This window comes from Bemisia tabaci, chromosome 2 (assembly GCF_918797505.1).
Source record: "Bemisia tabaci chromosome 2, PGI_BMITA_v3".
In the NCBI taxonomy this organism is placed as follows: Eukaryota; Metazoa; Arthropoda; class Insecta; order Hemiptera; family Aleyrodidae; genus Bemisia; species Bemisia tabaci.
Window position 1 is genome coordinate 70,313,638 of NC_092794.1, and position 13,638 is coordinate 70,327,275.

General features: G+C 39.6%; 1 protein-coding gene across 2 annotated transcripts in view; it reads left to right on the plus strand.

Moving 5' to 3' along the window:
• Positions 1-209: 209 nt before the first annotated feature.
• The window catches only part of exd (PBX homeobox extradenticle), a 243,306-nt gene continuing 229,877 nt past the window's right edge, over positions 210-13,638 (plus strand). Inside the window, exons 1-2 of one of the 2 annotated variants that reach the window (XM_019058322.2) lie at positions 210-857; positions 4,453-4,526. In XM_019058322.2, the coding sequence (XP_018913867.1) occupies positions 661-857; positions 4,453-4,526 (271 nt within the window). In that variant the 5' untranslated portion in view covers positions 210-660. The remainder of the gene's footprint in view (positions 858-4,452; positions 4,527-13,638) is intronic. The other variant, XM_019058323.2, reaches the window with a different exon arrangement.

The window sequence follows — 13,638 nt, forward strand, 5'->3', positions numbered from 1 at the left end:
TTTTCGATACTGCTCTGTCTTTTTCATAGAATACGAATCATATTTTTTTGACGAAAAAGAAGTAGAAAATAAATGGAAGGCGACTCTGTCTCAGGTGTACCGTGCGGCTCGAAAAGCGGTGAAGTAGGTGGCGCTCTCTGTGACGAATATCAGAACTAAGCATGGGAGAGGAAAACGGACGCGCAACCGCCATCTCCTATTGGCTGATTATAAAAATCTCACATCCCTAAATGGCACTTGGGCTCAAGGTTCTACAGTATTCGGACTGGAGAGCAATTCTCAGTAGATTCCCACCTCCCTCATTTGTGCCCCCCCTGCTTGTCAAGTTTTTAACTTTAATATTGTTACTTAACGCCATATTTCATTAGTTTCGTTTTCTCATTTTCGTGCGGTGAACTTGGTTCAGTGATCGTTTTGTTTTCATCGCGGTTTTTCTTGTTACTTTTTTTTCAGTGATGTGATGATCTGCTGATCTTTTCTGTGTTTTAAATGTTAGTTTCGTGTTTCCAATCGGTGTTTCGATCGGTTTTATTAACGCCAGTGGCTGGAGTGAAGGTTAAGCTGAATTTCGTTCGCGGGTGAGGCCCTTGGTTTGTGACCGAAAGAAGTCACATAAACAAAGGGTGAGCAGTGTTTTTATCAAGTTGAGGTTATAATAGCATGGACGAACAGAATCGAATGATGCATCCAGTAAGTGGTCAAGTCGGTATGATGCCCCAACCTTACATGCCTGTCCCAGATCCCAGCCATGGTAATAATCCATCTGCGGAAGAAGGAGGACGGAAACAGGACATTTCTGAAATCCTCACGCAAATCATGAACATAACGGACCAGTCCTTGGATGAAGCGCAAGCAAGGTTAGTTTATAATTCTTTGTTCCTCCTGTTAGCGCTTAGTCTTTCTTCAAACGGTTACCCTGATTTCAAATAGGGACCATGGTATTTTAATCGTCAATCCATTCTAGTTGGAAGGAATAGCGTCAGTCTTATTCTCGGGCGAAGTATGTGGGATGGAACAGCCTTTGTTTGCAAAGTTTAAAGCCTAATACTCGACATCAATGTGGTAGAAGTAAATAGTCTCTTTTATTCAGCAAGAATGATTACCTTCATCACTTACTCTCATTCTTTGGTCCATCTCCGAAGGAGCCACGCTCTTCTATATCTTTTCGTTCACATTGCTGATAGGAAACATGTTGATGGTAAGATAATCCCTTCTTCTTATTTTGATCGTAGCGGAAACAATGGATAGGCTATGCAAAGATAACTTTACCTCATCAAGTCCGTAACTCGTCATGAAATTTCCCTTGAAGCGATTATCATCCGAGTGTTGCTACTTCTAAGAATGTCCCAATAAATTCTCAGTTAATGACACATTAGCCACTTCTCCGTAACCCTTAAAATTAGAACCAGCTTTATTTGCCCTGCTTATTCTCTTAAAAACCCTTCTTATTTTCCTCTACCTGATGATACTTAGTTAAAATCTTCTGTTAAAACCAGTATTTCAAATCATAATCTGTAAAGATATTGTTGTAAAGCTCGAACACCGGGGTATTCTTAAAGCTAGGAAACTTTCGGAATCTTGAACTTTTCTGCGCAGTAGAAGCATATAGTCCAGAGTCCTTTACTTCTTAGTTTCTCCGTAAGAAAGGTTTTCTTCAAAACTGAATTCTGTTCATCTGCTAAAACATTTGTCACTCCTGTCCTCCAAGCATTCTTTATTTTAAACACAGATAAACAAACAAACATCAGATACATATTAAGTTTAGTTAGATATTGATAGTTTTTCTCCATGTCTTCTGAGTCTTTTATCTCACCTAAATATGTTCTATTTTTTTTTATCATACAACTGAGAAAAGTCAGCTTTACCCTGAGCTTAAATGCTGTAATCAAGTCATGGTAATGGAGCTTAAAGTGTGGAAGAGAGCATGAAAGAGATTATTTTTCTCATGAATTATTATACACCTTAAAAATATTGAAGCTCTTCTCTCTTGGAGTTTTAGTTTTAAAGTTGTTTGTCCGCTCTTAACCATTATTTCCCCAAAAGTCAACTTCTACAGTATGGAAATGAAGGAACTTTTGCAACTGTACGCAGATAGTAATTACGACCATAAGGTATCCTCCTCAAATTTGTCACTAATTATTATTTAGATAGGAATGCAGAAATGTAAGTTAATTATACTGTCATGTACGCTGTTCTGAAAATTTTGTAGTGGGTACCATGAAAGATAGATATGAAGCACGAAAAATATAAAATTTGACTCTGAGATGTTATGAGAACTCTCTTTTAACACCGTGCATCTTAAAATTTTTATCTTTCTTTTAGAACAAGTTAAGCATGATGGCAAAAGTTAGTTGGTTGTTTTTCATTTCTAAATTCTGCACCCTAAGGAACAAGTTATCATTTGAATTCAATTGTTCTCATAATTGCATTACATTTTTTGCAACTACTTCTCTAAGTACCCTCTACAATTTTTCTTTTCTTATCTGATTACGCTTGAAATTCTGTCCTTTTGCTTAAAATTCCTTCATGACTACAGGTACCAATAGGTTTAGATCTGCTTATGTTTTTTTTTTCTTATATTTAAAATTCTGAGTGGATATAAATTGGATCATCTTGTTACTTTATAATTTTATATAAATACTTCGAAGAAAAAGCTGAACAAATAAGGGAGATAAAAATAGTAATACCTACTAATTGATAAGTACATGGTGTTTAAGACCAGGAAAAACTAGGATTCACCAGGAATGAAAAATTTCAGGGAATCTGTTTTAAAAACTGGAGATTTCTTCTTGTAGGTATCGCCTAGAAACTATTTCACAGGCATGAAACAGAATATTTTATCAAGTTTTTCATCAATACCATTATAGAGAGGTATTGTGCTCAGGATGTCCATGCTCAAAGGAGTGAGAATAGCTAGTATTTCCTCTGAACCATCATTATTTCAAGCTGTTTGTTAGTTGCTTCAATCCAAGTTCTAATATTCAATCAAGCAAGTAAATTGTAATTTAAAATCTAATTTACACAAAAGCTCCAAAACACTGTACTTGGACATTGAAATACACTATCAAGACAAAGCTGTATTATGTAGCTTTGAATTTAATGAAACAGAAGAGTGATTAGGATTTTATGAATTAAATACACTCTTTGTTTCTAAATGTAGGTTTAATAAAGCGTTTTTATTTTTTGAATCAAGTTTAAAATTCACAAATTGAAGATTCTCCCATTTCGTGCATGCTTTTGAAATTCTAAATTCTGTGAATGCATTATGCTTTGGTTATTTAGTCTCACATCATTCCAATTTCATTCCTGAGTTGTAAGAGTATCTGAGTGTCTCATTTAAATTTTCTTTGATGAAAACCAGTGCAATACCAATAACTGAGACATCCTCTTATTGATTTAGTTGTATTCATATCAAGAAACGTTTTAAAGGTAAAAGCAGGTATTCTATTTAGTACAGATGCATTAAATAAAATACCTAAAGAATAACTTAGTTCTGTAAAAAATTTATTAAATTTTATACATTTAAGTAAATCCTTCACAAAAATAATTTTATTTAAAAATTTATTTTTTGAACTTGTGAAAAAATATTTTGCATGTAATATTTCCGGCCTTGAACCCTTTAAGTAAACCCTCCAGACATTTTCTGTAAAATACCAACCAGTTCCAAGTAAAGTTTCAGAAAAGCAACCTTTCCGATAAAATCTAGATTAAAGTACTGTCTTAAAGTTACATTAATCCAGTTCATATATGATGTGTTCATATGTTCAGATATATTATACATATCTGTTTAGCTTTTTTTCTAACCAACAATTATATTTTTTTAAATATTTTTCGTGCCAAAGGCGTTAAATTCATGACGAGAGATAGGTATTCTGCAGAGAAAATGATTTACCCAGATAGATCACTAGGTACCGAAGCAAGTTAGATCACGAAAAAATGTCACTTCAAAAACGTTAGTTGTCTGAGCGAACTAATAGAACACGCACGGAAACAGGCTTCCTTCAGGAAAACCTGGATTCATGACAGCAACATCATTGATAAATCCTTCAAATAGTTGAATCCTTTGAAATCTTTAGAAATCTTAAAAATCCACGAAAGAAAAACAAACAATTTGGATAGGGGCATTTTTTCTTTTATTTTGGAGGCTCTCCGATTTTAAGGGTAGCTTCAACGCTCCTTCAGGCCTTTCTTATTTTTCGGTCGCTCCCTCTGATTTTAAGGGTAGGTAGCTTAAATGCTCCTTCAAGTCCTCATCTATTTTTCGGTCGAAAATACTTAGGTACCTAATGGGAGTTCCAGGAAAGCTTTAGAACAATATTTTTCTGTAGCCCCAGCATTTTGTCAATTTCCTTACTGACTTATTGAATTTTTCTCTTAAAAATGTTTTGTGATCGGCAGTATCTTTCCTACACGCGATGATATATCTCATTTTTATTCTTTTTTCTTTTTCAGGAAACATACTTTGAATTGTCATAGGATGAAACCATCGTTATTCAGCGTTCTATGTGAAATCAAGGAAAAAACAGGTAAGATTTTATCAACTTTTCTCTTTTTGACGTTTAGATGTGAAGGATTATTTTATATAAAAATATTATTAGAATCGGCTTCTTAACAGCGCGTGATTTGAAAACTACCGCTACAAAACGTATCTCTTATTTTTATTCGCTCTTTTTTTTTTTTTTTTTTGAGATTTTTTTGGAACGGAATAGTTTAATTATTTACAGCTATACTTTTCTACGATTCCCTGTCAGAAATAGTTCAATTTCCTCTTTTTTCAATAAAAATGATTCAGTTTAAGTGTGTTCTATTTAACGGATGAGCAATCCTGAAATCGTTCAGTGGTGGCTTGAAATAAATATCGGGTTAAAACCGGTCAAAAGCAAGAAATTTATAATTTATTTTCTTTGATCTTCTTTTTGTATAAGAGTTTGACTTTTCAAAAAGGAAGACCCATTCACAAGCACTGAGTGCTCCTTTCTTGCACCCTCAACCTCAACTCGAAGAGCTCTCTTGAGCTTGGGCATTGATTTCACTAAAATCCGTCGGTACTATCGTATTTTTCGCGAACATCAAGTGGGTCCTCAGTGAAATGAGTCAAAAATTTCCTTACTGCTGCGCTGCTTCTTCTGCTTTTGTAGCATGAAAATGAAAAATACCTCTTTTATGCAATTGTAATAAAATCGGTCGATGTTCAATTATTTAAACGATTTCTATGCGTCTTTTGGATGGTTGGCACCATCACAAAGAACGGAGGCTTCTTTGAATACAATTTTCCAGGCACGCTGAAAAAGAAAGCTACCGGCAATATAGACATACCGTCCGTTCCGGCCTCAGCGGCCAAAATTACCGGGTGCTAGAGCCGCAGCTCCGATTGCACCATTGGCGGATCCAGCAAACGGCAACACTGTTTTTCTCCATTTAAACCTATGGAAATGTATCGATTCTAGAAGGGGCTAAGTGTCCTGACAAGAATCGATTATTTAACATAGGTTTAAATGGAGGGAATCCGCTGTTGCCAAATTGCTGGTTTGCACCATGTGCCGCGCCCGGAACTTTCGCCCTCTGACCCCGGAACGTCGACGGTGCGTCTATGTAGCTCGTAAGTACGGCTTCTACGGCTGGAGTTTTTTTAGTGCAGACGCTTCTGAGCCCGTTTTCTCAGAACTTCATTTTTATACTCACTGTTCTCTTCGCCATCGCGGGAGAATGGTCATACTCTGACGGTATAGGTACTCTCAGGACCCCGACGTAGGTACCGGAGGAGTATCGGGAGGAGTCGGCGGCATAGTGAGCAGTGGGTGGCCGGGGGAGACGCCACATCGGTCGCGAAAATGGTCCCCCGCTCGGACAATGCGAATCGACAAAAGGCGATCCGCGGCGGCCATTTGGGCGCTGCGCCCTGAATAATTAAGCCGCCTGATTTTCTCCTCTTTTTTCAGCCGAGTTTAATAAGCGCGAGCCGAGTGCATCGCATCCGAGATGCGAAAACCGGATAACGACTCCGGGGGTCATCCCCGGGGTCACACTCGCTTGTCATGTCTGGGATTTGATTCCTCGCTGCTTGTCCCGCGACCCCCCCCCCCACCCTGGCTGGGGGGGGGGGCGTCGTTTCGCACCGATGGATCCACATGACGTCATCGTCGTCCTCCAATGGACCATGCAAGTACGATTTAGCGATCTGATCCATCTTTCTAACCAGAATTTCACGTAAAAAGATTCACACAACGAAATTACTGAAACAACTCCTAACGAAGATATTAACGTTTTTATTTCACATGGTTACGAGGAATTTGAACTGCCCGCTCACAGAAACTCAAAGCTCTACGCGAGTCAAATCGCCACTACAAGGTTTCAGCAGCTCCTAATCGAGCAATGTTCATTTCCACCATGTGTTGTTCAAACCATTAGCAATTTGCTTTAACGAGCCAAAGCGTCAAGATTGAGTTGCAGATTTTTATATCGCAGAGACTGTCATGATAACGTTTAGCGCGCGATGTGAATCACGTGAGCATTGGTTTTCATGAGCGGTGGTTGAATTTACGCATCAAGAATCAATAAATACTCGTAAGGAGTTGATTTCGGTAATTTCGTTGTGGCAACGTGTTCTACGTAATTTTGGCTGAGAACATTATCAGAATGCTGAGTTTCATACCCTGTCTAGTGGTCCATTGTCCAACGTTGGGGCTTGCACTTGACGAAAACAGAGGCGTAGAGAGGCGGCCCAGGGGTGCGAAAACTTCCCGAGTGTTGCCAGGGTCATATGGAAAACCGGGAAATGTCAGGAAATTTTAAAAAGTCGGGGGAAAACCTAGAAATGTTAGGGAAAAACCATTGAGTTACCTTTATTTGCTTGCTTGAATAAGTTTAACGTTTCGAACAACAAATTTTACCCTAAAAATATTTTTAAATACGTTTTTTTAAAAATCTGGCGTTTGTTCAATCGTCAGGTAGCTTCGCCAAATTTTGTCGGGGAATTGAATTTTCTAAATTCTGCGGCAACCCTGGAGACCGGTCGGGTCACGATTGGTCACGTGGGAAAATGGAAAGAGCCCAAAAACGGAGCTTCGAAGTACGACAACTGGCAAAATTGCGTTTATTTTTCAATCCTGGGGTAAAAATCACGTGTTTCGCTTAATATCGCGGTAAAATTACGTGTTTGGCGCAAAATCGCGGCAATTAATGAACCCAGAAATCCAAAAATGAAAAATCGTCATATTTATGAAAGTTCCGAAGGAAAAGGGGCTTTCACAATGAGAGGACGGAGAACTCCCTGCATCCCTGGAGATACCCTTCATTGGTATCTTGGCAACGGTGGAAGCTTTTACTTTTGGGACCCCAACATTTAATTGGTCGTATTTATGCTAAAAGGAACTATGTGCAAAAGGATTGCGTGAGACACAGTTCCTTTTGACATGCCTACGTTCAACTGTTAATCTACCTACCAGCCAGGTGAATGTTGAACAACGTGTCGGGTATTTCGTTTCGCAAACTTACTGAAGTTTACCAAACTTACTTATTTGGCCCATTGCGCCACCCGAAGCTCAGAAAGCACCAGTAGGTAGGTCAATAGCCGATAAAAGGGTGATGATGGATTTTAATAGAGCTTGATAAATGATTCCTGGAGGTATGTAATTTTTCCGCACGGCAGTTCTCGACAAATCTTGGTTGGGACCCAAGTGTTTCATTTCATTCCTGGAATTCACATTTCAAAACGAGATTTCTTTTTTTCCTTGCGAAAATCTGACCTTGTCAAAGTTCAAAATGCGCGCGGCATAAGGAAAAAGAGAGGGGAAAATGAAATAGTAAGAATTTGAGGAAAACCTAAAAAGGGGAAAAAAATTTTTTTTGGAGGAGTAAGGAAAAACTATCAAGTAAGGATTCTAGATGACGAGGCTAGTATGCGTAGTGACGGTGGAAAATGAGTAAATTGAAATAAAAACAGCGGGAAAAGTGGACATTTCTAGGGGTAAAAAACACGAGCTTCCGACTTATTTCAAAGAAAATTGTGAAATCATTTTTTTCTCTTATTTTTGCCGCAAGCGAGGCAAACTTTTCGGCCGATTCATATGAATTAAGACTACCGTAATCAGCTACGGAACTGCGAGATTCAAGACGGCGCACACTGGACCAAGCAGTGGCGTGGCGTGCTTTGCGATACATCGATATTTCCTTATTTGCAGCTATGGTAAAGACATTATTAAGGTGTTCCTGGGACACCTGTTATCGATTCTTTTCATAATTTAAATGGTTGGCCAAGCACGCACGCTACTGGGACCAAGCCAATGCGAGAAGTCAGACAAAATCTGGAAACTTTGAAAGCTTATATTTTCAAAAATATAAACACAAAACAGTTAAAGAGTAGTTCCATTCGTTTTTTTGTAAAATTCCCATTTCAGAAACACCCCTCAAAATTGAATTTGTAACGAAATAACCATCAAATTTTGAAATTTTAGCCAACAATTTCAAGGCCTTCCTCCTCTACCAGTTCGTTCCACTGTGCGGCGATTTTGCCGTCTGGCTTAAAAATTTAATGAAGCTTTGGCACCTTCAGACTCAACGAATATGCGCATACCGTAGGTTATGTTACCCTCCAGCCGCATAACGCAGTTAATAACACCCCCCCCCCCCTTCCCCACAGAAATTGCTCCAAATTTAGCTCCTCAATTAATTTTTCAAGTGCGAAAAAACAGAAAAATGTCGAACCAGTTCGTACCGGGCGGTCGCGATAAATCCTGACGAACGGAACGGAGATGGTTGTGCGAATCGCTTTGTGGCGCTTCAGCGAATTCTTTTTCGGAGAATCTAGGAAATTCGACCGCTAATTCCGCATTAGCCCCGAGAAAACCGGGGCATCCTGCCATCCTGCCGCGATCTTGCCCAACTTCTTTTATGTAACTTGTCGAATCGTCGAGAGATCCGACGTATCACCGCTCCTCGGACGTAAAGGCGTATCTCAAGTTTGACGTGAGCCCCATTTTACATAAGAATCCCTGATCGCTGGGGCTCATGCGGAAATCTAGGTACGCCCTTTCGTCGGAGTAGCGACGACATGGCATGGCGCCGCGCCGTTTGCCGCGACCGGGTCTCTCGGAGGCCTGTCAAGACGGATATTTTCGGTTTCTACATCTTTGAAAAGTTCTTAACCTCAAACGCCCGGGTCCTGTCTTTTCTCTCCGTGGATATTGATGGAGCGTTTCGTTCTTTTAATTTATTCTCCAAGGCAATTGCCAATTCTTTCCTCTGAAACAGCGTCGTGTTGGGTTTCGTATCCGCCCGAAAAAAAGAAAAAAAAATGTTCTTTTAGCTTCTCGGATGTTGGAAATGGGTCTGATGATGTTCTCAGCGCTCCGTTCGAAGCTATGATGCGCTTAAAGAATTAAATTTGGCTCCTAAAAATTCGGCTTGCCGCTAAGGCAGGCACCCCCATCAAATATTAGGGAGAAGACAGAACGCAGTTCATGCTCTCTTGTGCGGGGTTGCGATGGTTAGGTTTGTTTGTCTCTCCTAGAAAAATGGTGGGAATTTTTCTCCAAGAATTTGGTCTCATTTCCCGCTCGCGTTTCTTCCCTGGGAAAATGTTAATATCGTACAAGAAGGGAGCTTTTGAAGCGTGTGTCCGTAGTTCCTCAAGAATTTCCCACCTTCAGACCTCTTCTTATAGTGGCAATGTTTTGGCCACAGGCCGCCCTCGATCTAGAAAATCTGACGGAATTGATAACATATGAATGGCAAGTTTTATTGAATGCACTATTACAGTAAAAACCATACATTGTATTATTTTCGGGTTTCCCCTCCTTCGCTCTTCATGTATATTACATATCGTTACTCTCCCGCCAAAGTATCACAAGCGCCATGCAACGCTTAACAATTTCCGCCGCCATTTTTTTCCCCCCAGAGAAATTGTTCAACGAAGCTGTCCGAAAATTTCACTAAATTTTCTTTGTGCTACTTACCGATAAAATTCAGTGAAATTTCAAACAGATGCAACCAATAATTTCTCTTAAAGAAAATAAAATAGCGGCGGAAATTTTGAAACGTCGCATGGCGCGTGTGAATTTTTGGCCGGAAGGTGACGATATTTTGAGATGATTGTTTTGAAAATATTGAAACTAGATCCAGGTTCGCGACTTCTCATCGAAACGTGTCGTTCAAGTATTTTTGGGCGTATAACTATACATTTTCATCACGCAAGAAAATTCTCAAAATTTTATCCTGATACATTCGCGTAAAATTTTGAAGGGCTGGATCATCCTGCGTTTCTCATACACCATAAAGAGAGGTAGATGTACCCGAAAAAGTTTGCCCTACGAGTGAATTTCTCGGACGAGAGGCATTGAGGAATGCCAGAAGTGTCAACATTTTAATATAACGAAAAAATTACACGAAGTGACCATTGGGTGGGGGAGGGGAAAATTCTGGACAAGGCGCTCAGTTCGGAGCCCGTTATCTATCTAATGGGCCGGTCCAAGTCGATTATTGACCATTAATATTCATAAGGACAACTTTGAAGTCCCATCGTCTCGCTCAGATCGGAATGGACAGCCGAATCAAAGGATCGCGAACGCCGTTGTGTGCCGTGTTGTATGCTCATGTGTCGAGGAAAATGGCCGTATGGAACTCTCAGGAGTTGCCAAATTTCGCTCGATGAAATGATAATTTTTTCAAAAACTTGTGAGTATTTTTAGCTCGGTTTTCCGCTAAAATTATTCGGCAATTATACCTGAAGTCTCTTACATTTTAAGGAAAATTATTCGACAGTATCTTTCGAAAGAAATCTGTGTTTGAAGAAAATTTGGCAAAATTCGACCGCTCATATTGTGTTTTTCCTCAGCTTGACAAAATGACGCACAGTGGATCGAGTCAATTAGAGAGGTCGGACATGAAATTTATGACTAAAACTGCAAATTTTGATACTCATTTCGTCACATTTTAAATTTCAAGAAGTGCTTGAGGAAGAACATTTTACGATGAAACCAATGGAACCACTTTCAGAACCTCAATGTTTTGTACTGACGGAGTTATAAGCGTTTAAAGTTTCCAAATTTTGTCCGACCTCTCCTATCGACTCGATCCATTGTCCGCGGAGGCCTGGTCGTTTTGTGTTTTACCCCCCGTATTAACCACACTTTATTAGTGTTGAAATTTCTCCCGTGAACTGCTCAAGACAAGAGGCTCAAAAAATCTTTCATTAAGTAGAACGTGATTTTAATGGGATTTAAATTACGGATCTTTATACGCATTTTTCCGTTTTCAGGCGAATTTGTGAATATTTTTTCTCCCAATTTTTCAGAAAACTGTATATTTGCAAATTAATCCGAATGGTCAGAAATTTCCTAAATTAAATATTCATTACTTTTCTCTGAAGTCAAAATTTTGTCGGGAGAAATTTGACAGCGTTAGAATGTTCATACGGCGTTTTTCCTTCGTAGTGCAGTGCAGTTTTCTCAGTCAAAATTACCCCTATGGCACGGTCGAGCCCTCTTGGTCAATATTCCCAGAAGGTATTAATAATAGTAACCTTTACTACTTCAAGTTATGAGGTCACAGAAGCTTGAGCGGATGCTTAGACCAGTGGCGTGGCGTGTTTTGCGATAGTATCGACCAATTTGCCATTTAAACCCATGGGAAAGGATCGATAGACAGGGTGTTTCGCAGCGAACAACTTAATAATCGATTCTTAACATAGCTTCAAATGGAGAAATATCGATAATCGATCATGCTCACGCAGCCTCATGGTGATTTCTATGCTCGCGTGAGGATCTTCGCCCGATGCGACGACACACAATGAAGCAAGTCAATCGGAGAACTCGGAAAAATTTGGAAACTTTGAAAGCTTTTAATGGACCACTAGACAAGGTACAAATTTCAGCATTCTGATACATGTTTCGTAGCAAAAATTTCACTTAGAACACGATGCGCACAACAAAAATTACCGAAATTAACTCCTTACGAAGATATTTAATGTTTCTTGAGGCGTGAATTCAAACCACCCGCTCATGAAAACTCAATGCTCTACGTGATTCACATTGCGCGCTAAATGTTATCATGACAGTCTCTGCGATATAAAAATCTGGCAACCTCAATCTTGACGCTTTGGCTCAGCTATAACAAATTGCTTATAGTTTGAAAAATACATGGCGGGAAATGAACATTGCTCGATTGAGAAGCTTGCTGAAACCGTTGTAGTGCGCGATTTGACTCACGTAGAGCTTTGAGTTTCTTGTGAGCGGGCAGTTCAAATTCCTCGTAACCAATGTGAAATAAGAACGTTGATATCTTCGTTAGGAGTTGGTTTCAGTAATTTTCGTTGTGTGAATCGTGTTCTACGTGAAATTCTGGTTAAGATACATGTATCAGATTACTTAAATTCGTACCTTGTCTAGTGGTCCATTCCGTTGATTCGTAAAGTTGATGTTTCATAAATGGCTTCATCGGGTTTCTCTTGAAGTTTTCTTCAATTAACACCCCTTAATGTTTAAAATCTGACAAAATTAACCTATGAATCTGCAGTTTTGGTCGTTAAATTCGTCTCCGACCTCTCTTTGACCACCGTGCGACGCCTCGCAGGCTGGGACGGAGGAATCACGAGAAAAACCGAGGTGACCACAGTTGGAGCAGTCAGTCGGACTCCGAGGATGGAACCCCCCGGGGGATTAGGGGGGGGGGGCTGGTGGGAGCGAGCTTCGAGCGAGCCCGAACGATGAAAAACCAGTTTTTATAAGCTCCGCGTATATCTGTGTATTTGAGGCTGATTAGAATATTTAGTGAGTGGGTTTTGTTGTTCAGGGAGAGGAGTGAAATTGTGATCTCTTCGGTTTTCTTTTTCTTCCCGCATCTTCGCCTTCCTTTTTTTCCAGCGTTCCTTCTCGCTTGTCCGTCGCGCTTCTTCTCCAGTTTCATCCCCCTCCCCCCTCTCCCCCTATTCCCCCCTTTATTTAGATCTTGCTCGAGCAGTCTCTCTCAGGAGCTCTCCTAGCCCCGAGGGTTCCTGTTCAACCATATTTTGTAACCGTGATAATACTGCCGTGCTGAGGAAGAAAGCCGTATGAACCTTTGAGAGTTGCCAAATTTCCATTGATTAATCATGTATTTCTGACAACATTCATACATATTTTTCCTTGAAATTTTCAGATTTTTCAGATTAAATTAGCGTTCGAAATTGTCTGAAAATTTTGGAGAATAATATTCGCAATTTTCCCCAGTGAATTCGGTTTTTATCGGGAGGAAACTTGGCAACGTCTGAAGGCTCATACGGCGTTCTTCCTTAGCACGGCAGAAGAATTGCCGTGGTCTGAAATTTTTCATTCCTTTAGCGCACATCAACAATAAATTTGACTTCTACTAATTTTCCTCGGTTTTTGTTCTTGCTCCACGACCCGTTTTTTACAGGCATTCCTTGATTCAAAATTGTATCTACTGCTCTGATTCTTATGATATTTCGAAAAAGTTTAGGGATTCCAAACTTTTTGAAAACTTCAGAGCTTGACAATGTGGGCACAGAATCGGGAACTAGTTTCCATACGATTTAATAAAATTGATCGTTAGCGCATTGTTTGATGACGGATTATTTAAACTCCTTCGGTACAAATAAAGGAAAGATAAACTGTACTTGAACCAACTAAAGCAGTGCCGCAGCCT